This window comes from Trichosurus vulpecula, chromosome 5 (genome assembly GCF_011100635.1).
Source record: "Trichosurus vulpecula isolate mTriVul1 chromosome 5, mTriVul1.pri, whole genome shotgun sequence".
Lineage (NCBI taxonomy): Eukaryota > Metazoa > Chordata > Mammalia > Diprotodontia > Phalangeridae > Trichosurus > Trichosurus vulpecula.
In genome coordinates, this window is record NC_050577.1 from 48,687,323 (window position 1) to 48,713,848 (window position 26,526).

A 26,526-nucleotide genomic window follows, 5' to 3' on the forward strand; every position below is an offset into this window, starting at 1 on the left:
TCTCATGAGACTTCTCTAAGTCCCCAGAACTAACTCTCTTCCACATCCAGAAAAAAAGCAGGAGATGCAGGGAATTTATTTGCTTTAAAATTTTTTCTTTTGTTTTACTTATTTAAATAATAATATCTCACTTTTCCTTTATAATCCATGGACTAGCCCTGGGCTAGATTGAAGAGAGAAGGAGAGATGATAGAAACAAAGCAGCCAAAAATAAATCTAATTTGCCAAGGACAGTTGGAATGATGGGTGACAAGAAAAGAGGGAGCTGACAAGGAAGAAAGGAGTGTTGAGAGTGGGAAGAAACTGCAAACACTGATCTCTAGGATTTTCAGTCACCCGCTAACAAACGTTAACATGGAAGTTTATTTATCCTCAGATTTCTTCCTCTTACTTAGCTCAGGGGACCATTGTGCTACTTTTCTTTCTGTGGAAACAGGCTAGCAAAAAATTACTTTTAAGAGTTACGATATGAAAGCTTTTTCAGTTGTATGTCAGTTCTTTGCCGTTAAATACACTATTGTATGCCACACTTTTTAGATGATTGTACTAATTAAGCACAGGACCTGCTTCTGTTAATTCTTCAGGCTCTGGGTTTTGAGTGTTTTTTTGAATCTCTGACTATAGCACATATTTGTAACTTCTGAGGATCTTTAAACTATCCTAGAAACTGTAAATAGAAACATTTGTCAAGGTAATTCTTTGTTTTTCTTTTCCTTTTTATGGTTAGAATAAAGACATAAGTGAAGAAGAAATTAAATCTGCTTTCGGTTTATGGCTGCAGAATTCCAGTACAGTAACTTGTCCCTGGATACTATCAGCTGAAGAATACATTAATTTGACATTTAAAGATGGTAAGTAATTTTTGTTAATTTGGATTTCCCTCCCTTAAACATGAGTAAAGAACTCTCTTTTTTAAGTTACAGCACTGAGAAGCAAAATAATATAAAATTAAATTTTTTTTAAAAACTACATACCTGGTGCAACACCCAGTTTAATATTTCTTTTTAAATTCTGGATTATCCCACTTTGATTTAAATATTAGTCATTACAGTAATGTCAGTATTATCTTTTCAATAGGACTGAAGAAGTTTTCTTTGAGTATTGTTCATCCTTTGGAAACAGAAAAAAATAATTCAGAAAATGTCTTTGTGTTGAGTACCAGCTTGCTCCAGAAGATTGATATACAAGTAAATATTTTGTAATTCTGACTATTTAGTAAAATAATGATTTCTTATTTTATGTTAAAAATGATGTATATAAATGAGTATCCTATAGAAGACATTCTTACCCCATTGATCATATTTATAGACCCGAATGTCTGGATTATAGAATAACTTGATTTAACAGATCTACAATATCCTTATAAAATCCTGTTAACAATACTGGTTAGATTTATGTTGAATACTTTTATTAGCAAATAAAATCATCAGTTGCAAAGTCTTTAAGAATTTCTGAAAAGTAAATGTTTTAAAGAAATTATTTATAAAATTTGTTGCTGATCTAAGTTCTTCCAATGTATAAAAATGAACTACTAGTACTGCCTCTTGTGGGAGAAAAGGAGTTGAGACATGTTGCCTTCTGGGTATGCTGTGATTTCTTTGACTTTCATCAGTGAATACAAAGATGACTTTCTGGACAGATCCTGCCTGCTTCCTGTTTTTGTGGTCAAATTGTTGTATCCTTCACATTCTTCCCAGTTTGTGTCCCTGTTTCTTCTTTTCTCACATTTCCTCTAACATCACAATTAAAATTAAAACCACCTTATTCTTGTTGTTGTTATTTTAAATGAGCCTTTTTATAAGTCCTAATACCATGGAGCTAGAATGGTGTGGCAGGTGGAGCAGAGTGTAAAATTGTGTTTTATAGAGGTATTATCCAAATGCTGGATTACTAAAGTGTTTTAATTAGGTAAAGATGCCCAGTTGCATATGTAAATAAAGTGATTACAGAAATGAAAAAAAGATTTAATATATCACTTGTACTACAAATATGAGTCTTCTAAAAGCACATGTTAATGTATTTGAGGGAAACTTTGCTTTTTGCTTCCTAAATAAAACTGTTTCTTTATCATACGTCTCTCAAACTTAAAGGTGCTTTTCTTTGTTATGGTAGGTCCTTCTGTACCCTGTGGCACAAGAGGAAAACAATGAGGAAACCAGTTTTATTCTTCCTTTTTTAAAACTGAGCTCCTTGGGGTAAGAATTGTGGGCCAAGCAAAATTTGTTTTAAAATATTCTATCGCTATGCTAGGGCCTTAACCTGCAGACATTACAACATGGATGCCAGTAACTACAGTAACCCCATTCATGGATTCTCTAATGATTCTATGATTGTCTGTGTCCATTCAGGCGCTATCTGGCTCAGCAATTCATGTGACTCTCATACACCCCAAAGTATTCAGCTTATTAACTACTTTACATTGAGAAGAGCAAAGAAGCCAGATGTATGAACCTGGTTGTTTGTGATTATAGCAACAATAATTCGTGATTCTTAAATAATTTTGTAAAATTTCAATGAAGAAACATTTTTAGTTTTAAATATGTTATTCTTTCACTTTCTTATAAGTAGAGTAGGTGAGATTGAGTGTGCTCTCCACAGTTCTTAAATGTTATTTTATTTTAGACTCAAGGGCCAGAACACAAATACAGAAGAGAGAAAAGAAACAAAACATATCATAAACTTAAATATTGAAACTTAAATACAAAGAAAGAAAAAATAGGCATGTCGTATGCGTAGCAGAACGTAAGAGAGGATTCAAAATATATAACAATAGATTTTCATTTCAAGAAAACCTATATAATAAATAATACATTTGGTTTTGGGAATTGTCCATCTTTCCTTCCTTGTGAGTTTTCTTTTGTTCTCTGCTTTGCACTTTTTTGCTTTGTTCTTTTGTTCCCCTCCGCCCACCCCATCCCCAAAAGCTACAGTAAAGTTTAGATATATTTCTCTATAGCTATAGATATATACATACATCTGTACATATATAAACATATACTTTCTCAAACATACTCTACTTCTAATCTTTGTTTTTATATTTGTGAATATCTTGTTTCCTATCCGCCCTGATTCCTCTACTTTACTTGACTGACTACCTTGCTCTCCTATTGCTTGCCTACCCCCCTCCAAGGATCCCTCCTCTATCCTCACATTCCCATAAATCTAAATACCCTCCTATACCCCCCTTTTACCTATTCCCTCATTCTCCCCTTTAAATATCCCTCTCTTGTCCTCTCCCCCATCACTGTACCCCTACCATTTTATTTCTTCTAAATTTAGAAGACTTTTATACTCTTCTAAATATATATGTATTGTTCCCTCTTAAACCCATTCCCAATGAAAGTAGGTTACCAGAACTACCAGCCCTCCTCCCCCATCTAAATCCTCTGTATCCTTTCTTCCTCTTTTACCTCTTTTGTATAAAATAGCTAATCTTTTTAGCTGTTTCTAAATGGTTTTACTTTTTAAATTCATATGATAGTCAGGTTTATCCCCATCTTATGAGCTCTGCAATTATTAATAAGAATCTTAGACATTTTACATTTTATGTTACATAAAAGGTAAACATTCTGTCCTTATGAATCCCTTATAGTCAGTCTTTGGTATGTACCTTATGTTTCTCTTGTTTCTTGTATGTCGAATCTTCTGTTAAGTTGAGGATTTTATAACAAAGTCTTGCAAGTCTGACGGTTTGTCAAATGTCCATTTTTTTTCATTCAAGATAATACTTAAATTTGAAGGGTATGATATTTTCAACCCTAGCCCCAGGTCTTTTGCTCTTCAATATTCTCCACAGTTCTTAAGGAAGATGAGGGTGACGATCATTAGCAGGCATGATTATCGGCTAGGTTTTTGACAAATGTATAATTATACCTGTAATTTCCTAAAGAACTATAATTTGAACACAGTGGTGCCCCGGAATAGAGTGCTGCTGACTTTAGAATCAGGAAGGCCTATATTCAAATCCTGCCTTAGACAGTTACTAGCCGAGGGACCTTGGAGAAGTTGGTTAGCTTTTCTCCACATCAGCTTTCTCATCTGTGACGTTAGGAAAATAATACTACCTACCTTACAGACTTGTTATAAGGACCAAATGAGATAACATGGGAAGCACTTTACTAGCCTCCAAGCACTCTTTATGTGCTGTTATCTAGCATTTGTAAAATATCTAGGCTATAAAAGTAAGAACTTTATAAGAGAGTATAATTGAAGTTGTCAATGTAGAATTCGTTTGGACTGAAGTAATTTAGAATTTGTAATAAATGAGGCAATACCTAGACAGATCTTTTAATTATTTATAAAAATTAGATTTGCTAAGTAACGGATTATTACAAACAAGATTTTATAGGGCATGTTTTAAGAAAAAAATTCTGTATTAATCTTACCCAAACACTTTTAAAGTACATATTTATAACTGATATGCTAATTGCAGAAACAAAAAACAAAACCTTTTTAAAAAAATTAAAGCAAATCCCTTGATGATCTATACTAGGCCAAATTAATTTCATCCTAACTTTTGCATGTACATGAGAGTAATAATACTGATTTTTAAAAATTCATAATTCAGATTTGTCACTAAATCAGAATCCAGTAATTAAAATTTTCAAAGTTTTACTCTGTTGTTTAAGATGCTCTAGCCTGATGTAGAAAGCTTAGGGATTTTTAGTAGCAATATTTTATCATTATGCTTCAATGTTGAATTATCTGTTACTTTGTATGTTTTTTTAGGGGGTTGAATAAACAAGGAATAGTTTCTCTGGAGCACGTCACCCATAGTCTCTTGGGACGCCCTTTATCTCGCCAACTGACTTCCATTGTTGCAGGACTTCGGAATGGAGCTGTCCTTGTCACAGGAGTAAAGGTGCTGCTTACAGCTTGTTTACCTGTGTGCTCCCCATATTTTTAACTTAAGAGTAGTGTTCTTTTAATATTTGTATCTTTGGCTTTTGAGTACTATCTTAAAACAGAACTATATACAAAAAAGATTGCCACTTTAAGAATATCGATAACATTTTCATCTATATAATAAGTAAACAGTTTGACCTTAATGAGTGCCTTATAATTAGCCCTCAATGTTTTCCTTATGATTTCTTCTAGATCTTATATACTAAATTTTCCACTGAGTTCTGGTCTTTTTGTTACAAATACCTGAAAAGGCTTTCGGTTTGTCAAATGTCCATCTTTTTCTCATTCAGGATTATACTCAACTTTGCTGATTAATTTATTCTTGGATGCAAGCCCAGCTCTTTTGCTCTTCAAAATATACTGTTCCAAGACCTATGTCTTTAAGAAGGGATGAAGGGGGGTTGCAAGTGGAGAAAGTTTAAGAAGCCCTGTTTTAGAGGAGAAGCTGCTAGGTCTTGTGCAATCCTGACTGTATTTCCACAGTATTTAAATTGTTTTTTTTTTCTTGTTGCTTGCAGTATTTTCTCTTCCTGGTAGAAGAGGGTTTCTAGTGATACATCTTCACCAATCCATTATCATAAGGACCAGAAGTAATCTGTGTTATTCTGCTTAAATTCCCTTTTCAGATTTTCCTCTATTTGATTGGCAGGATTCTTTTCCTTCTGATTGTTATTTTATTATTATTCATCTGTCTTTCTTTTGCTTTTATCCACCTTCAATTTCAAGGTATATTCCCTAATAAACATTTACCCAGAGATCCGGTTTCCATAAACCACAGCTAATTTATACCTGATCAAGATCCTGGAAATATAGGAGAAAGTTGTTTGACTAGTCAAAATGACTACAAACAAACAAAAACCATGTGCTTTACCACAGAGACAAGCTAATCAGTTGGAGCCTATCGATTCTTGTATTTCAAATTCTAATTTCAGAGCCTGAGCTGGGGAAGAAGGAGTGCTTCCAGACAGTGGAAGCCAGAGACAGATCCAAACTTAACATTAACCTACAGAGGGAGCATAGAACCTATCCCAGAGGCACCAAGAAAGTGTCGAATTATTTTCAGTGTTCCCTTCTAAAAGGAGCCTATTGTCACTTTTTGTTTTATATCACTGTCAGTTCCCTTTAACTCTCCTCCCCATGTAACTATTCTTGTAACAATAACAGGAGTTTTAAGCAAAGGCAGCTAAAACAGCAACTTCTTTAGACAGTTTCTACTTCATTCCTCATCCACACTTTCTTCAAAACAATATTTCCTTATCAGTTCTAGAGGACTAAGGTAATGTATTGCAATTCATCCCTATTTGAGGGACACTGTCTCTTCAGTGGTCCCGATTGAAGCTCTTGGTGCCCTCTCTTCTTATGCCGTTTTGTTGCAGCCCTTCCCTCAGCCCCTCCTCACTGCAAGCCTTCTTTGCTCAGGTCACTTTGATTGCAGTTCAGTTTCTCTCATAGTGGATCATTTCACTGGCCACTTAAGAACGATTTCACATTTAAAATACCCCCAGTATTAAGATGATCTGACGACCCTGTGATACTCAGCACCTTCTGCTACTTACTTTGTTTTGTCTCTCTATAGCACCTAGCATATATCTTGCATGTAATAAATGCTTGATAAATCCTTGTTGGATTGGATTTGCCATTCTTCAGCTGGTTCAGAAGAGGCAGAAGCCATCCACCCTGGGTGGAGAGAGAGCGTTTTCATGTTTTTGTGGTTTTCCTCCTTCTACTTTTTTTGGTTTCTTGTTAGAGAAGGGTAGTGTGGTGCTGGATGAGATCAGGAAGACCTGAGTTTGAATCTCTCCTCTGACACTGTATGCTTGAACTTGAACAAATCCCTCTGGACTTCTTACTTCTTCTGTAAAAGGAAGGAGTTTGATAAGCTTGATCTCTGAGTTCTTTTCAAGTTAGAGCTCCACCTCTGTGATCCTCTGAACTTCTCAGAGCCTCAGGGAACTCTCTGAAGATGGAATCATGGAGAAGTAGTACTCTCTGTATAAGTGGGAGGACACCCCAGCCATTGATCCTTTATACTGACAATATGGGTCATCAGAACCAAATAATTCACTATCCAGTGGCATTATTTTGCTTTAAAAAAATGAAATGATAGATTTAAACCAGGGTTTGGCAAAGTATGGCCTCCTGGGCAGCAGGCCAGAGCTGGCCCTTTAGTTTGCTGGTCCCTAGTTTAAACTAGCACCAAATGGTTGAAGATATTAGACTTTTATGTCCTTTCACTATGAAAAATTCCACTGCATGGGATGCAGATCATGAACTCCTTGAAGGAAGGGACATGTTGTAATACTTTTGTATTTCATACAGTCTCTAGCACAGACAAGGCTATCAGGCACTTGATAACTACATATTGATTGATTGTTGGATGAGTTTTGCATTTTACCAACATTTTTTGTTATTGGATTTATTAGTTATGAATAAATTTTAGTTATTAGCAAAAATTTATTTTCTAGGGGAGTGGAAAGTCGACTTTAGCTAAGGCTGTCTGCAAAGAAGCACTTGATAGACTGGATGCTCACATGGAAGTAATTGACTGTAAAGCCTTAAGAGGTAGGAATATGATAACCTTTTCTGTATGTCAATCACTTTTTAGAAAATTTGCTGTCAATGTTAAATTCAACTCTTCTTTTAACTTCTCAATTTATCTTTTCCATATTGGGTCTCCTTAGTCTTTTTTTGTTTTTGTTCAGCTCTTTTTTTCTTATCTGAAGAATCAGTAGAAACTATTCAGTTTTCTCAAGGATAAAGCTTTAGTTCAGTAGTAAAGGGGAAGAAGGAAGAAAAAGGAGTTTTCTTAGCTTGATGTTCTGGGCTACTCTGAGTCACTGGCTGAGGGTGTTACTATGGTGAGAGTGTGGGTAGAAAAGCTTTAGGCTCTCAAGTAAAACAACTTCCCTCTGAGCTTGGTCTTTTGTGCTGTGTAACTCCTTCATGGGTGTTCAGCCAGTGAGTCCCTGTTTGTATGTATCTGTGGCCTTTGCTTGCTTTTATGATGGATATGATTTTATATGTATAGGCAACAAAGTTGGAATAGAATTATGTTAGACTCATTACTTGTAGGTTTATCAGACTTATATGTTGGCATAGTTGGGAATTTTGGTAACCATCTTAAAGGGTTAGATTATACTTTGAACTGAAGGGAAATGTGAACAAAGCCTTCTGTAAATCTTAAAGTGATTCCTTTGTGTGGGCAGAAATGCCTGCAGCCTCAAGGCAAGACTGGTTTGCTTTTACTTTGTTGTATCTATAGTCTTGTTGTCAAAATCAGCAAGATTCTATTTTAGGTCAGTAATTACAAGGATCCATTAGTAAATATTTCCCTGAGCATTTGTTCTCTAAGCTTTTCTATAGATACCTTCTTTTGATGACTTAATTTAGTTTTCCCACACATGCAAATTTCTTTTAATGATGAATGATTTATAGTTAAACTTAAGAATGAAGCATTTGAAGGATGTTTCTGTCAGCCAGTAGGGAAAAAATAAAAATTTGATACAGTAATATTTTTTAAAATGGTAGTTTCTGTGTAGCCTTTGACTCATTTGGGATGAAAGCAGTAAGAAATTTTATTTTTGAGAGATTTCTACTTTTAAAAGAATTTCTCTAAAAAAATTGTCCACATGTCCAGTCTTTTGGATCAGCATATTTTCTACATTTCTCAGGAATAAGAGGGTACAGCCACTTTCCTTTAAAATTAGTCTAGAGAAGACCAGTCAAGGAAGACCTCCAGGTAATTGCTGAATTAGTCAATCTGGGGTTCTTTCAGAGAATGTATATCCTCTGGAAAGAGATGCACTTGAGTTTTAAAATTTAATGATCTATTTTAAGTATAGGCATTTCACTTTTGAAAGGAGGCTGTATGATTCAATAGAAAGTAGGTAGGAAGGCAGGCAGTTGAGAATGACTCACAGCTCTGCTATTGACTCAGAACGTGCCCTTGTGCATTTGATTTGATCCCTCTGGGCCTTATTTCTTTATCTGAGAAATGGGTGGGTGGAGGGTGCGGAGATTCAGTCTTTTTCTGTAGAAACCTGCTGGCTCTGCTAACTGTGAATTAGACTTTCATTGAGAAAATTTTGTTGGTGGCGACATTTTTCCTCTAGAATATTGTTATAGATCAAAATATTTGTTACATGGCACAATATTCTATATTAAAATAAATTTAATTTCCTCCTTTTTGTTCCAAAATGTCCCCAACTCTCTTTTATCCTGTGAAAGTTTATCCCTCAAACCAACTATAAGTTCCATCAGTTTATTTCAAATTCTAAAATGTTCCGTGGTTAAATAAGTTTGGAAAGCTATATTGAGTGATTTCTTACATCTCTTTAGATGCTAAAATGGTTGAATATTTTTCTTCTTTTGGTACCTTTTCCATACATAGTCCTAAAAAATCCTGTGAACTTGAATGAATGATATGTTGTGTTTTTCTGCTTTATAAATCTACTCACCTGGTGATAAAGCTGCCTGTATTCTTGGTCAACTGTCTTGTTTGCTATTAACCATCTGGCGCATGCAGTTTTTAGAAGTTGGTGTGTCAGTTGCATATAAATCCTCAAGCTCAGTCGTCGGATTCCTGCTCAGCTTCCTTAGCAGTTGCTAAGATCGTCACTCAGCAGTTAGTGGAAAAACTCGCCTCCCTAAGAATTCCCTCCACCAGTGAAATCAACAGTCCATGGACAACAGGAACCACTTCTGTGGAGCCTTACAGCCTGGAGCCCTGAGTCAGATTCAGAGCATTTCTTATCTTCTGTGTTTCAGGGAAAAGACCTGAGAATGTGCAGAAGGCCCTGGAGGCAGCTTTCTCAGAAGCCATATGGAGGCAGCCGTCTGTGCTTCTGTTGGATGACCTGGATCATATTGTGGGCGTGTCCACCATGCCCGAGCAGGAGCATGGTCCAAATGCAGTTCAGAGTCAGAGGCTGGCATATGGTGAGGCAGCTGGGGGGAATCTTTCTTGTCACAAAACTGCTTTTGGAGCTCTCTTGTTGTCCAGGACGTTTTTCTGGGCAGTTTTGTAAAGGGGGATTTTCTGCAGCCATGTGTGGTTTATAGTTTCAGATAATAGTCTTAAGATGTAGTTTCAGGCCCATATTCAAATCCTGCCCCAGACCCTTTTTACCTATATCACCTTGGTCAAGTCCCTTAATCTTTCTAAGCTTCACTTTCCCTATCTGTAAAATGGGGACAGTAATGAGCATCCACTTCTAAAAGTTGTGGTGAGGATCAAATGGGAATATCATACATATGTAAAGCACTTTGCAGTTATTATTAAGATGTAGTCTCTGAGTAACTTTCTACAGTAACTTTCTGTGAAGTGACACAGTAGGACGAGGACTGGAGGCTTCTTGGTTAGAGCCTTTGGTCCTCCCTGACTTTTGTAATATGCTTTCTTTCAGTTTTAAAATGGAAATTGATGGAGTATGCTAGTCCATGGTTTGAGGTGTTAATAACTTTTGTAATGCTCTCATTTTGAAATGTCACCTAGGTTAAATAAAGCCTCGTCTTCTAGTGGGTCTCTTGAAGGGCTTGTGAACCTTAATTCTGAGGGCAAGCTTGTGTAAGTAAGGAAGTCTGCATTTATCACTGTTGTCACCCACTTAAGCTGTAGACTTGTCAGGGGAACTACAATCTAAAGAACTTAATCTCCGGGGACTGGCCAGTCACCTCTAGAAGTTGTCAGCTAAAGTTTTGCTTATTCAGTAAAAAAGAAATTATTAGCGACCCCTAACTAATTTTATATAGTATCTGCTTCACTCTTGCAAAATGTCATAAGGAGTATCACCAGACACATGGAGTGGGAAATACACATTGTTGATTTCTGCAGTCTCCCGTGCTTCTATTAGATTATTTTTAATAGTTGTGAAGGTGTTTTCCAGAAATCCATGAGAGATTATCTGTGGACCATTATAATTTTAAAAGCATATGGACTGCATTTAACTTAAGAGATTTTTGGTAGCTATTGAGCTTTTTATGCTAATAGAGAAATACTGCTTATATTTAGCTTTGAGAGACATGATCAAGGAGATTATTGCCATGGGAAGTTTGATTGCTCTGATTGCCACAAGCCAGACTCAGCACTCTCTGCACCCTTTACTTGTTTCTGCACAAGGAATCCACATATTTCAGAGCTTCCAGCCCATAAATGCTCCAGATCAGGTAACAGTGCTTGGGGAAGAAGTGGTTAAATTCTTTATGGCTGTCTCAGGGTAGAAAGAACAACAAAGCCTCGTATTCTACTTTAGAAGACAAGTTGAAAAATGAATTGTGTGATTTCTGGGGTTTAATACACCTATGACTGAGAACATCTTCCAAAATCAACCTCTTTTTGAACAAAAGGGTTTTGTACAAAAGGGTATTCGGAGCAGGCCCAATGAGCTAGTTTATGTGAAATGTCCCAAGATAGTCCTGTGAAAAATTCTGTTGATTTCTAGATAATAGCGTATAAAATTGGTCTCATAGAAACTTTACTTTAGACATGGGATTAGAAAGTAGGGAATCCCACAGGCTAATAAAGGATTGGATTTATAACAAGCCAAATCCAGCATAAAGAAGAAACGTATTTAGAAAAACCCACCATACCAGTTGTCTATATGATTGCCAGGGGAACTGCTTATCATAAATAGAAAATATTCCTTTTCAGAGCAGGGAATGGGGGGGGGGGGTAGGGTGGGGCAGGGCATCTGAGTGAAAAACAGCAATGTAGATAATTTTGTTTTTAAAGTTTATTAGTCTAAAAATTTTTCACCAACCTGTATTACCCACTCCACTTCAGAATTATCATGATGAAGTATCAGATGAATGTTCCTGTACCATCAACTGGATTTAAAATTTCTATTTAAATTTTTGTCATTTTCTTGATTTTCACTAGACTTGGCCTGTTTTCTTTTAAGCCTTGAATCTGTGCTTGTACAAATTAGTCTATAAAACATTAGTATGTCTTAGTAATACAAATCAACACAGACTAAAACATAGATTACTAAGTAACCTTGATTGAGAATATAAAATTTTACTGTGCTTATGTATATTAGACTCACAATAATCAGTATATTAATTTCTCCATGTATCTTTTGGAAATGACATTTCAAGACCCAGAAAAGAAGTGTATTGCATTCATGTTTCCATTTGGTTTATTAAGAAAGTTTTTTTAATGAGTACAAATAATTGTTAGTTTTATCACACTGAATTTTCTCAAAAATTATGTGCAAAAAATTTAGATGTGATTAGAATTATGAATTCTAATTATGTTTCCCCCTGCCTCCCAGGAACAAAGACAGGAAATTCTGCATTGTGTAATAAAAAATAAACTTAACTGTGATGTAGATAAATTCACTGATCTTGACCTGCGTTGTATTGCAAAAGAAACTGAAGGTTTTGTAGCTAGAGATTTCACGATGCTTGTGGATCGAGCTGTCCATGCCTGTATCTCCAGCCGGAACGTGTGCGCAAAGGAGGGTATGTTTTACTGGCAAAATCTATAGCTGAGGACTGTGTTTTCCTTCATATAGAAATGCAGTTGCATTTAACCCAAATCAAGAATTGTTTTTCTTTTTATTTGTTAAGGAGGCATTTGATTAAATAGCACTGTTAACTGATAAGTGAAGTGTATTGAAAATTCATTTTGTTTGATATCAAATATCTTGAAAATTCATTTTCAATATCAAAGTGCCAGAACTATTTTATTTGTTATTTTTAAAACAGGATTACTTTTAAAAACATTAGACTTTCAAAAAGGTCTCAAAGGCTTTACTCCAACATCTTTGCGAAATGTAAACCTGCATAAGCCTAAAGATGTAGGCTGGGACAAGATTGGTGGCTTACACGAAGTTCGGCAGATTCTCATGGATACCATCCAGTTACCAGCCAAGGTATTTTTTTTAATTGGAAGAAGTAACTTCAGAAGAACTACAAAGTACTGATTTTGACTTTGCTTCTAGGAGTTTGAGTGAACTAGTGTTTCAGAAGAAGGTGGCTTCTTGTAGGCAAACGTTGTCATTTCAGTTCCGTTCAGCACATAGAACTGTCAGTGCTCAGGCTTACAGAAGGCAGGAGGGCACAGACTAAAAGCTGAGGAGATGTGTGAGTTTGATGGCAGCTCCATCAGGTCAAGCCAGATTTGGAATCTAAGGGAATTGACACCAGTAGGTTGGAGTGTGGTCAAGGCAAGTTTGTGCAGTTTGGCCATTCAAAGCTAATACAGCAGAAACTAGGAAAGTCACTGGGTTGAAGTGGTGAGCTGAGGCACTTAGAAGCCGAAGTAGCAAAGACCGGGGATCTGAACCTAGGGAAGAAGGGGCTAGGCACAGGAGATGACCACCAGACAGCGGCTACCGCGATTGCAGATTGAGCCAACAAACATCTCTCGAGATTTAGTAATCACTGTGTGCCGGGCCTTGTGCCAAACACCATCTAAAGGGATTGTCAGCAGGGCCCAGAACCCAGATGCCAGAAGACTCTTAACAGTCATGGAGAGAGGAGGAGGAGGAGGATGATAGCTCACATTTATAAAGTACCTGCCATGTCCCAGGCACTGTGCTGAACACGTCACAAAATATTACCCATTGGATCTTCACAGCAACCTTGGGAGGCAGGTGCTGTTATTATCCCCACTTTGCAGATGAGGAAACTGAGGCAAATAGTGGCTAAATGACTTGTCCAGGGTCATACAGCTAGTAACTATGTGAGGTCAAACTGGAACTCAGGTCTTCCAGAATCCAGGCCGTGCCCTGACCTGGCACCACCTTGGCACCACCAGCTGCCAAGGCTGAGTTGATATCTTTTAGGATGTGACAAAATCAAACACCAATGAACAAGGGGAGAGGGAGTAATATTCACGAACACCCGTTTATTAAGTACTTGTTATGTAGAAGGTACTATATCTGGCATTGAGGAATGTAAAAATAACTACCTAAGGTAACAATCTTGCCCTCAAAGACTTTATAATCCAGCAGATGGCATAGGGTGATTTTTTTTCTTAGTGCTGTTTTATTTTCAAGTATGCCATATATAACCTGAGAAGAAAAGGAAGAGGGTAAGATGGAAGATGTTACCTGAACTGTTCTAATCTAATTCTCTTGCAGTAAATATTGCCAGGTAATGTATTTTTCCTATATTTTTGTATGTAGAAAATATTTTATTATTTGTCAGTTTCATTAAGAACTTTACCCTCCTAACATAAACACCTTGCTATTGCTGAGCTTTTGCATTTAAACCACTTGTGTGATTTGACAATGGCACAGTTCAGACCGAATCTGGAAAATTTTTTTCTTTGAATGCATTTTAACTGCTGATTGGTCATTTCAGTTTTAAATTTGGCCCTTTGTCATATTTTTCAGTACCCAGATTTATTTTCAAACTTGCCTATCCGACAGAGGGCAGGAATACTGTTGTATGGTCCTCCCGGAACAGGAAAAACATTAATAGCAGGAGTAATTGCACGAGAGAGCGGGATGAATTTTATCAGTATCAAGGTATGGTGAATATTGTACAGGATAACATGTACATGGGAAACTGGGAGTCGGCCTTACTATTTAGAAGGCTTGTCCCTATAATGATATTCTGCTCTGAGAGACCAAATTATTATCTCACTTTTTATACCCTTTGGCTGCCTGAATGAAAAGTCAGATAATATATGTGTCTGTATATAGACATACATGTAGGGTGTGTGCGTGTGTGTGTGTGCATGTGTGCACATGCATGTGCTGATATGTCTCTTTTAAGTTCTGAAATAATTGGCCTGTACTACATGCTTACACAAGACTCATTAATGGCAGAAAGACAATCCTATGTATTTACTTTTGGGAATATGCCTGCCAAGCCAACGAGCATCCCCCTTCCTGGGTAGTCCTGGCAAATCCCTCTTCTCCCACTTTTCTCTTTCCAGACTCCTCAGTTACCAATTTTCTTATATGCGCTTTTCATTACAACGGAATTTCAGCACATTTTCTTTGACATGTTATGCTTTCCAGGTTTACCTTTTGTCATATATTGACTGCATTTTGATTTTGCTTCCTTTATAGGGAAGAACCTTTAATCTCACTAACCAAAGCCTACAAATTACATTGTAGGATGGATTATTAATAGGAAGGTTACATGAAAATAACTAATCTTTAGAGCAAAAATCTTTAACTTCTGTCAAAGAGGGAGGTACATCTCTTCTCATGCTCTAGGCCTTAATTCTAAGCTTTTTTAGCCCTTTGTCCATAGACCACATAGCCCTTTGTACAGGGTGGCTCAAAGTCATAAGGCAGTTTTAAGCCCATTAGTGCAGAGAGAGAATGTTTGTGTGTCTGTTTACACATAAATGATATGTTATATTCATGTCCAGAATACCAGAAATTTGGAGGAATTATATATTCTAAGTTTTACATGGTCGTCTTGAATAATGACTAGTCCTCTGTAAGCATTCAATTTATTTTTCGTCATGGATTACTTTTTCTGATTCATATTAAAGAAGTATAATTTTAATAGCAATAATCCCAGTTTTGAAAAGTAAAATAAACATTACTGATATACCAAATGAAGCATTTGCTTTACTTTTAAATTTAAACTGTTGAATTTAAAAGTTTACTTTTAGAGAAAAATATACCTTATCTTCCTTTTCCTTTTAAAAACATACATACGTTGGTATCAGTAAATGAAGATGCTAGTCAAAGAGTTCTGTGTCTCTTCACACTAATGAGTTTTCTAATAGGGTGAATCTCTTTAGCCACAGAAGCTGACATATAGCACCTCTGCCAGCAGGCTGGAGGATTTCATTACTTTTGGTATTTCTTCTCCCAGGGCAAATCACAGCCCCACCATCCTGGAATGGACACCATTATAAGATGCTTTGGCCAACAGTAGTCATCACCTGGTAATCAGACTTCTCCAAACTTAGCTAAGTTTATCTTCAGACAGCAGACATGTGACCTGTACGGATCCCATGTTTGAGGGCTTCCCAGCTTGGCTTGAGCTGCCAGGGCTTGTGTGCTACTGGTACAGCCTTCAGGAGCCCAGGGTCATCTCCATACCAGGACAAAGCATCAAAGGGCATCACTTCAGTAAAGCAAAGAAATTATTATCTTACAAGTATTTATTTTTTTAGTATAAATATGCTGGTAAAAGAATATAGTAATTAATTTAAATATGGGAGAGGCCCACTAATCTGTGCTTATTTTTTGAATTTACCATTACGTCATATTGGATTTTTAAATCTGTGTTGGTTCTCTTAAGAATGCTTTTTGATAATCGGAAATAGATTCCATTTGAAAGTGATAACTTTGTTTTGAACACTAACAGAATTATATTCTTCTTGATAGGGACCAGAGCTACTCAGTAAATATATTGGAGCAAGTGAACAAGCTGTTCGAGATATTTTTATCAGGTTAGTTCTCTGAAGATTTGTTGTATTTTAAATTAAGAAATATGTACCAGTATTTCATTATTAGAGAGTTTTTTGATAACTCACTTTTTATAAAGTTTGTGTTTATAACCTGTGTTTTATTAACTAACTGGGATGTCAAAGATCCTTGTATTCGTTTGGGTGTTATTTCTAAGTTGACATTTTTTATTGGGATTTATATTCAAGCATAGATAGACTAATATTCTTCCTTACCATATGCTAAATTTGTTTGTATTGTAGACCAAACTACAAAACTTCAGAGTTTCCATTGGTAAAATGAAAAAAGTTAAACTCCTAATTATCAATATTTGCAAATGTTTTACCTACCACAGTAACCTTATGGTAGTAAGATTCGTGAATTAATTTGTATTGCACTTTTAATTTATTTTTATTAATATCTTTTATTTTTATGCTGCCTGAATTTACTCCCTGGATCTTCCCTGTTTCCATAGAGCTATTAAAAATGAAAAAGAGAAAAACATTTAGCAAAACTGATCAGTACATAGAAAAAAAAAATCTGACATTGTCTGCAGTGTTCCATACCTGTGGAACCTGTCCCCGTCCCCCAACACATTTCCCATGCAAAGGAATTAGAGGAGGTTTCTCCTCACTATCTTTTCTCTGGGGCCAAGCTTGTTCTTTGTGACCTTACCGCATTCATTCTTATTGATTTGTGATCGTTCTTTGAACTGATATCGTTACACTGTTTTCTTGGCTCGGCTTCCTTCACTTTGCATCCATTCCTGTAAGTCTTCCCATGCTTCTCTGACTCATCCTGGTCATCATTTCTTACAGCACAGTCATGAACCAGTTTGTCAAGCCATTCCTTAATCAACGGGCATCTGCTTTATTTCCAGTTCTTTACTACCACAAAAAATACTCTTCTCCAAATTGATGATGACTGTAACTGTGTGCTTCTTCCAGGGCACAGGCTGCCAAGCCTTGCATTCTTTTCTTTGATGAATTTGAATCCATTGCTCCTCGACGAGGTCATGATAATACAGGCGTCACCGACCGAGTCGTTAACCAGTTGTTGACTCAGTTAGACGGAGTGGAAGGCTTAGAGGGTAATCGTCGTCAGTGTTCAGATTTCTCTTTTTTCCACAGGCAAAAAAGTTACCAAATCACAATGAGAATTTTTTCTTTTTCTTCCTTCAGGTGTTTATGTGTTGGCTGCTACTAGTCGCCCTGATTTGATTGACCCTGCCCTTCTAAGACCTGGTCGTCTAGACAAATGTGTATATTGTCCTCCTCCTGATGAGGTGATAATCTCTTATTTATGGTCCCAAACCAACAGTCTATAGTGTTCCCTTGTGAGTTTTATCTCCATCAGGTAACAACAGTACTCTTGCAGTTGGTTAAGAGGACTATCTTTCTTACTGTCAACCCTAGGCCTTAAAAGACAACTAAGAACTTAGAGACAACTAAACTTCTAAGGCAACTTGGAATTCTACCACAAAGGTGGCTCAGTGGTTAGAGCGCTGAGCTCGGACTCAGGAAGACCTGAGTTCAGATCCAGCTTTAGACACTTCCTCATTGCATGACACTCAGCAAGTCACTTAACGTGTGATTGCCAGACAGAATGGATCCATTGGAGAAGGAAATGGCAAACCACTCTGGTATCTTTGCCAAGAAAACCCAAAACAGGGTCACGGAGGGTCAGATATAACTGAAATGACTAAACAACAAAAAGTTCTTAAAACTTTTGTGTTCCTGTTTCACTCACAAAGTAAAAGTATTCTGAAGAAGATGTGAAGTCTCTTTACCCAGTCATTTCCTCAAGAAACTAAAAACTCTGGAATAGTTGGCCAGTTAGAACAAATGTGTATCGATTCCAGAGTAGGTTTTTACTCCGAAGTTCAGATTCTGTTGTCCGTGTTCTGTTGTCAGAGTTCACTTTCTTAATTGACTAGTGTTGTTGTGTCATTTCCAGTTGTGTCTGATTCTTTGTGACCCCTTTGCGGTTTTCTTGGCAAAGACACTGGAGTGGTTTGCCATTTCCTTCTCCAGCTCATTTTACAGATGAGGAAACTGAGGCAAGCAGGGTTAAGTGACTTGCCCAAGGTTACCCATCTAGTAAGCGTCTGAAGCTGAATTTGGACTCAGGTCCTCCTGACTCCAGGCCTGGCATCCTATCCACTGCATCACCTAGCTGCTCTAATCTACAAGTACCATCTTAAAAGACCTTGGACCTTTTAAAAAAGAACATGTATCTCCAGTAACACTTTAAACCTAAAGATTATAAGGATATAAACAAATTACCCAGTTGATTTTTGGTTAATTCAAGTTGGCGTGACTTGTATATTTGATGTCCTTTTGAATCATTCTTGTTAAACATAGGACTATAAATTTGACATTTGCCCATTTCCTCAAGAAAAGAAATATATGCTAACATGAGAAGAACTTGGGATTTTCATTCATTTTCTTACCTATACTTTTCCTTTCCATTTTGGGGGAGGTTAGCAAGATGTGTGTTTCTAGACTTCATAGAAAGTAATTTTTTTTGTAAAGCCTGTTGGACCATTCTTAGAAATTCATTTAAAAAAGGAAATCTGTATTTTAAGATTAGCACTCTCACTGAGGAATCCAGGCTCCTGTAAATATCTCCAGCTGTCCAGATCACTACCTAGGGCTTTGGAAGACTTCCTCTAGGTCTTTGATTTCAGCACTTGTCCCACCTCCTTTTCCAATCATATTTTTTTGGGCGATTTCTTTTATGCCACTTCTTACATGAGTCATTATTTCTAGGATCCTAGATTTCAATCTGGAAGGAGCTTCGAGGGAGTCAGGTATAGCGTTCTCATGTTACAGATGAGGAAACTGAGGCTGAGAGGTTAAGTCACTCGTCAAGGTTATGCAGAAAGTAGCAAAGCTGAGATTCAAACCCAAGACCTCTTATTCACAAACCAGTGCTCCTTCAGTTGTGCTGTACAGTTTCTCAGGATGTCACAGCATATATTTAATACCCACCGTGTGTCCTTCTTATGCTCATTGAGTCACCTACAGTTTGAATTCTTGGGACATTGGAGTGTACTATAATTTGTAAGTAGTGTCAAGAAAATGCTTCAGACAATAGTTAATTTTTTCATTTCTTATGTTACATTTTTCCCTTCAGGTGTCTCGTCTTGAAATTTTAAAAGTCCTTAGTGGTTCTCTGCCTCTGACAGATGATGTAGACCTCGAGCATTTAGCATCAGTGACTGGCTCGTTTACAGGCGCAGATCTGAAAGCTCTGCTCTACAATGCTCAACTTGAGGCCATCCATGGCAGGCGCGTGGCAGGCTTGTCACAAGTAAGGTCACTGGAGAGAAAAAGCCAGCATAGCATTTTATATCGACAGTTACTTTTATAGTTACTGTGATGTGATTTTAACTATTGAAAGGATAACCTTCATTAACTGTAATAAAACTATATAAGCTATTTATGGGAGAATGTCCTATTTGGGAAAATCTCTGCATAAAACAGTTTTATTCTTATGAACTTGAGTGTATTCTTTTTCATCCTATAATTTCGGCCATCTTTCCCATTCTCAAGAAGCTCCAGTGGCTCCTGATGGCTGTTGGCATAAAATACAGATTCTTCTATTTGGCTTTAAAAGCCCTTCATAGTCTAGTTTCTTCCAGGATAATTCCACAGCATATCCTTACTTTCCACCCACACATGATACTCCCTCTCGCACTGTGGTGCCCCCATCATTTGAATGCTTTCCCTCCTGGAGCCCAAGGCTCCCTTTAAGGCTTAGATCAAGTGCTGTTACTTCAAGAGTATTGTCTTGATACACCCAGTTGTGATTCCCCTACCAACCCTGCAAATCACAATATATCTTTTCTTGTATATATCAGAATATTCATTTATCTGTGAACATGTCGTATCCCCAGTAGAATCTAAGCTCTTTGAGGCTGGGACTACTGTCGCCCTTTTGTGTTCATCCCTTCGCTTAGTGCCTGGCCCATGTTGGGCACTTAATAAATCTGGGTGAATAAATTAGTTTGTTAACAGCACAGTGAAAGCCCCAGCACCCGTCCCAACAGAAGTCCCAGCTGTGCAGTTTTCATTCCATTATGACCAAAAGTAGAATAACTAGTGAAGCCACTAAACATTAAAAATCAGGACAGCTGACAAGCTTTACCATGGGCTTGTTTGGGGAAGATGGGTAAGTCTCTTAATTATGGAGTCCATCTTTTTGTTTCCCCATACCCCAAATATGTTTGAGAATCAAGGGGAAAATATTACGAAATATTATGAAAGCATATGAAATGCTTTGATTTCCTTGAATTTTAATTGTTCTATTATAATATCTACACTGGTGGTGATTTCAGAAATGAGGATTATTTAAATCGTTACAAGGCTTTCTTGTTTTGTTCATTTTTTAGGATATTGGTTCCAGTTCTGATAGTGACCTCAGTCTGTCTTCGATGGTTTTCCTCAATCATAGCAGTGGCTCTGATGATTCAGCTGGAGATGGGGAGTGTGGCCTAGAACAGTCTCTTGTTTCCCTAGAGATGTCTGATCTGCTTCCTGAAGAATCGAAGTTCAATATGTATCGGCTCTACTTTGGAAGCTCTTATGAGTCAGAGCTAGGAAATGGAACTTCTTCTGAATTGGTACCTGGTGGAGCCATCCTTTGTTCTAAATGTGCAGGTTTCATTGTGGCCTTCACATAACTGAGCCTCACAGGCTCTTCCAAGTACTAGATGCTTCCAGTCTGGGTGAAGTTGAGCTATTGATCTCTTCTTCTCACCAGCCCATTCCTTTGTGGAGGAAGGATGCCTTCACTTCCACGTAGCTAGTCATACACCTGAGTGATGGGGTTGGATTAATTGATTTTGTGCTAGTTAGTCATTTTCACTGCTTGTGAAGACAAGCCCCCTCCTTCTGGGTGAGAGTCAAGCTTCTAGGTGGACAGTATTTAAACTGTGGTTTCCTAAATATTTATTTCCTTAGATAACTGGGAATGGTCATGGAACACAGATTTAAACTTTTAAAGAAACAGAATTAGTGTTATCTATACCCTTGTTCTTCTTGAACTTTGGATCTAAGACAGTTTTTTTAAAAAATAGATACAAAGATTAACAGGTTCTAATTGAAAAACAAAACTAAATGAAAGGTAAATAATCTGGGAATTCTTCAGAATGATATGAACAATGTAAAAAATTAGATTTAAAGTAACAACGAAGTCCCTTGTCCATTAAGCAGCCAGAAATACAAAAGCAAGAATAAGAAAGAGACAAGTGAATTGATACTCCTATTTTTGTAAAGCATCAAATAATTAGAGAGGAAAATTCTGTTTGATTAATTGGCATTCCTTGTGATATGACTCTTACATCAGAAGGCCAATTTAATTGAGTCCTTAAGACTCAATTGTTTTGACTTTTTTATGTCTCTTTTAACATTTTCTTTTTGTGGTCTAAACACACACTATTGTGTTGATTTGTACTTTATTTCTCCTCAACTTTTTTTTTTAATTTTCCAGAAAATAATCTTTCCTTAAATACTGATTCTGTTAGCTTAACATCTTTTTTAATGTAGAATCATTGAATAACTCAGGATAATGTCAGAAAGCTCTACCTTTCTGTAACATTTTTAGGCCAAGTATCAAAGGGAAGGATGAAGGTATAGAAAGTACCCTCTTTTCTACTAAAAAGAATGAAAATAATTTCAGGTTAAATGTTAAGAAAACATGTTTGTTAAATTCATTTAGAACAGCACTGACTTAGCTCTTCCCCCAGAGAGAAGTCAGTTGGATACAGTTTCTTGGCGTGATAATGGTACTCAAGATATTTTCATAGTCTCAGTTACATTTTATGTGAGAATGTAAATCTTGAAAATTTGATCTGTTTTTATTACCAGTAAGATTAGAAGCATTGAATTGAAGCATTGTCATTCTTCTGGGATTTTGTTTACTATATAGGACTATACATGAACTTTTCTACTATTTACTGTAAAGTTAAAGCTTGGGTAATGTGGGCCCATTTGTACTCTAATATAACCCGGGGGTTAAGTTACAAAAGACTATGTGATAAAATGGGGTCTGTCCCCCATGAACTGATGATGTAGCAAAGACCCCTTCTTCTCACAAGATAAAGCTCTGATTCCTTTCAGCGTAACAAGAAAGTATTTTTAAGCATTCTTAGTTACACAGTACAGTTTGTGGCAATACTCAGTTTCACTTAGGTTAGAATTTTTTTTTCTTGAAAGATGTCATAAACTTCAATAAACTGTTTACGTCTTTTTTCCTCTCATCCCACAATTACCTCTGCAGAGCTCTCAGTGCCTATCAGGACCTAGCTCCACATCTCATGATTTTGCTGGAGTAACTGGGAGAGATCAGGTGCTTTCACACCCGCCGATGTTCAGGATGTCATCCCAAGAAGGTTTTCAAGAGCTCACACAGGAACAAAGAGATCAAATGAAGGCAGAGATCAGTGCCATCAAAGAGAGATACAGGAGCCAAAATGGAGTACGGTTTTTATAGTTTAGAATTCATATTGAGCTTATGCTTCAGTTTTACTTTCTTTTGTGCAGAAGGGTAGGGCATAGTTTCTTGGTTCATAACTAATTTGTTTCCCATAGTTTGATTGCTAATGGCAATAGTCACATGAATGAACCAAATTAATCATGAACTTAACTCCTTTCACTTATATTTTTCGAAGTATTTTTTTTATAATTTTAAGAGAGGAGCTTTCTCATGTATAAAATAAGGGAATTGAAGTGATCTCCAGAGTGTATTATAATTCCAGTTTTCTGTGATATTCTGAAGTGTATGAATATATAGTCTTTTGAAGAAATTGATAAGTAGAAATAACATTTTGGAAATATTTGTGTCACTAATTTAACTTTTTGTCATTGTCTTTTTTTTTTTTTTTTAAATTCAAGGAGGATGTTCCCATTGCTCAGCCAGGACCAATTAAGAATGCATTAGCCATTAGCCAGGCTCACTTACTTACTGCCCTCAGTAATACAAGGCCATCCATTAGTCCAGATGACTGGAAGAATTTTGCTGATCTGTAAGTGGTAACTTTTGATTTAGGACCTTTGGTATCAATATTTGTAACATAGTTACTCAGTTAATCATTTGAAATGCTTTATATAATCGGTTTATTTTGGAAATCATAAGTAATGTTTACATTTTCAGACCAGTTCAGGAAAAAATGACCCTAGTACACTCATGTATATGTAAAACACCACAGGAAAGGGGTCAGACTCTAGAATCATCAGCTATCAGAAATAGGGTTTTTAATTATTCTCTCCTATGGGATGAAATGGGGTTATTTTGAGTTAACTTATTTCATCTTAATTGCTTTATGAGTCCTAAAAAGAGGAACGAGAGCTTCCAGAAAAATCTAATTCTGAAATACTTGAAAATTTTCATAAAAATCAGTCCTTTCTCTTTGCCTTCTCACTTGAAACTGACTAGAACTTCATACCTCTAGCTTGTAAAATGTAGAACTGATTCTGTACACAGTTAGTGGTTTTATCAGTGGTAATATTGTTATAAGTTAGAAAAGTATTAATTATGTTTTTCCCCCTTAGCTATGATAACTTTCAAAATCCAAAGAAGAGGAAAAGTCAAAGTGGAACAACTTTCCGACCGGGCCAAAAAGTAACTTTAGCATAAAAGTAAACTTTCACTATTTCATTTTCTTTTTTAATCTAGAAGTGGTGGCCACTGCACTGAAATTTTTTAAATGGTGTCTGTAAATTTCTCTTTAACTTAACAAATCAAGTTAAGATAATGCAGATTTGTTAATATTGAGGTTATTTAGTGACCAGAATTACTTGCTATTTAATATGGAAGAATAATTTATTTCTAAAATTGCATTCTGTATTTTATTTCCTGTAAACCAATATTAAGCACTTAATGAAGTAATATTGGATGAATGATATATCTAACTATTTGTCCCTTTGTCTGAAGAGACATTAGAATTTGTAGTTACGTGTATTTTTTGGAAATCATTGATACCAACACCTTCAATTGTCTCAAGAAAATGTGTTCATTGTTTTGCTCCATGATTTAGAGGACTATTTTGGAAATAAATGACATCGTCTTACACCCTCATCAGATGATAAGTTCTTTTCATGATAACAAAGGTGGCATTTCCACACAATTTATATCAGTTGGAACTGTGTAATGGTAGAATTTTCAATATTTGCTAAAATATTTAGTGATCTCTGTTCAATCTATAAAAGGCATTTTTTTCTAACATCTGTTAAAATACTGAATCTAGCATCACCACATATTAGTTAAGGAGGGAAGCTAAAGAAACAAAATGACAGCATTCAGGAACAGGAAAATCACCATCGTTTTTCTTAGAGAAGGAAAGCATGCAGAATGCTGTCCCACCTACCTTGTTTTCACTGCCTGGTTGCCCTGTCATCACCACTGCCTGAGGGGATGAGGCATGAGCCCAGCCACGGCTTCCCTGTACTTCTTCCCATTTCTACCTCGTTCAAGGAGACCAGGGCCTCATTTTAGCATGTAAATGACCCTCGCTACTGAAGGCAGTGCCAGGGAAGAACACGCTAGAGCAGCTTTGCATGCAGTCATGGCGGTGGAGGTCCAGGACCAGGGGAGTCTGCAAGAGGCTGATCTCCAGGGCTCACTGGCCACTGGGGAAGGGATTTTCTTGGGCCACAGGGAACTCCTGCCATCACACCTGGAGGAAATGCCTGTCGCAGGGGCAGCATGGATCCTGAAGCTTTGAAGGACAATGCTCAGTAGCATCTGCACCTTCCATTTACTACTGACTGTTGTTGAACCCAACTGGAGGAGTCATCTGTTGCTCAAAGAAGGTGTCAGTGTTTGTGGCTTAGTTTTCTGTGCTATGAATTCCTGTTCAAGAATGTTTTTCACAAATTGTACTGTCTGTAAAGAGTTGGGTGAATTCAAGAAATTGGAAAATATTAAAATAGATTTTAAAATTACCTTGAGTGTGCTGTGCTTTTAAAGTGGTGTGAGGGGGTGAAAAACTAACCAACTTTTCTAAGGCTTTAAGTCATGAGTTCCAGGTGAGAGGGCAGTGAAGCATCGTGGAAGGAGAACCAGACCTGTGATCTGAGAGGCTCAGCGTCAAGGCCCACTTTCCTAGCCAAGTGACCACAGACCCTTCCCTTGAGCGTTCTAATGATCCTACACACTGAGTGGAAGTTTAGCAAATGGGTCAGGGCCTGCCTTGGGTCAAGAAACTGTAGGTTCAAGTCCTCCCACTAACTCCATTCTAGTTGTATGGGACCCTGGGCACACTAATCACTTAGTCTCAGTGCTCTGAGCTGCTTTAGGGGATCTGCACAAGTGAAGGCGGCTCCACAGGAGCTCTAGTCAAAAGAGAGTATCTAGTCACAGAGACAGAGCAAAGGATGTGTGGAAAGTGGTTTCCAAAGTACCGAATACTATAACCAAAAAAGGAAGTCGAGCATTCTTGTTTCAGCTATTAAAACCAGACTGAGAGCAGAGACACAGTGAGTGTTGGGGTGTCAATTTATGCCCCTTCCCTTCCTTCAGCTGAGGGGTGGGTAGATGTGGGTGGAGACTGCTGGCACACTTAGGAAATTTTATGCCTTAGAAACTTGAGGAATTTCTGGTGTGGAGGGACCCAGAGACACAATTCACCCGAGTGTGAAGAACCAGAGCCTTCAGTTTCAGACCCACCCCTGGGCCCTCTCATGATTTATCTGGACTATTTCTGTCTCTGCCGCACCTGAGGCTTTGGGGATGAAGGGGATGTCGAAGCTCACAGCAAGAGGGGATGCTGTGGGTCACCCCACGTTAAAGGGGAAAGTCAGACTCTGGAGCAGAAGGGACTTGCTCGTTGTTACAGAGCCAGTAAAATGTTAGAGGCAAATTTGAATCCAGGCCTTCCTAACTCCCGAGCCCATAGCTCTATATTCACTGCAGACCACCTAGTTCTGTAACATACAGGTGGTGCAGTGGATAGAGTGTTGTTGTTGGAGTCCGAAAGCCCTGAGTGTGAATTCTGCTTCAGACGCTAGCCATGTGACTTGAAGTCACTAAGTCACTCAGCCTCTTGCAAACTCGAATTCCTTCCATACCTTGCAGGGTTGTATGTGTCTGTATAGTGCAGACCTGAAAAGCACTGTATAAAATGCTATCAGTTTTCTTTTTGCAGTTTTAAGTATACTGATTCTTTTAAATTTTGTTTTATTCTGAACTTAAGCACCAAAAAAGAATTTCCATATACGAAGTAGAACAGAACAAAGAGGATTACATATGA

General features: G+C 37.2%; 1 protein-coding gene across 1 annotated transcript in view; it reads left to right on the forward strand.

Moving 5' to 3' along the window:
- Window positions 1–25,219, forward strand: part of PEX1 (peroxisomal biogenesis factor 1) — a 44,789-nt gene extending 19,570 nt beyond the window's left edge. Inside the window, exons 7-24 of the mRNA XM_036759030.1 lie at window positions 728–851; window positions 1,078–1,187; window positions 2,113–2,195; window positions 4,729–4,861; window positions 7,371–7,467; window positions 9,673–9,843; window positions 10,916–11,070; window positions 12,177–12,366; window positions 12,613–12,779; window positions 14,247–14,381; window positions 16,212–16,276; window positions 17,219–17,361; window positions 17,453–17,556; window positions 19,410–19,586; window positions 20,668–20,898; window positions 22,557–22,754; window positions 23,171–23,301; window positions 23,828–25,219. Coding sequence (XP_036614925.1) covers window positions 728–851; window positions 1,078–1,187; window positions 2,113–2,195; window positions 4,729–4,861; window positions 7,371–7,467; window positions 9,673–9,843; window positions 10,916–11,070; window positions 12,177–12,366; window positions 12,613–12,779; window positions 14,247–14,381; window positions 16,212–16,276; window positions 17,219–17,361; window positions 17,453–17,556; window positions 19,410–19,586; window positions 20,668–20,898; window positions 22,557–22,754; window positions 23,171–23,301; window positions 23,828–23,912 — 2,499 coding nt within the window. The 3' untranslated portion in view covers window positions 23,913–25,219. The remainder of the gene's footprint in view (window positions 1–727; window positions 852–1,077; window positions 1,188–2,112; window positions 2,196–4,728; window positions 4,862–7,370; window positions 7,468–9,672; window positions 9,844–10,915; window positions 11,071–12,176; window positions 12,367–12,612; window positions 12,780–14,246; window positions 14,382–16,211; window positions 16,277–17,218; window positions 17,362–17,452; window positions 17,557–19,409; window positions 19,587–20,667; window positions 20,899–22,556; window positions 22,755–23,170; window positions 23,302–23,827) is intronic.
- The last annotated feature ends 1,307 nt before the right edge of the window (window positions 25,220–26,526 follow it).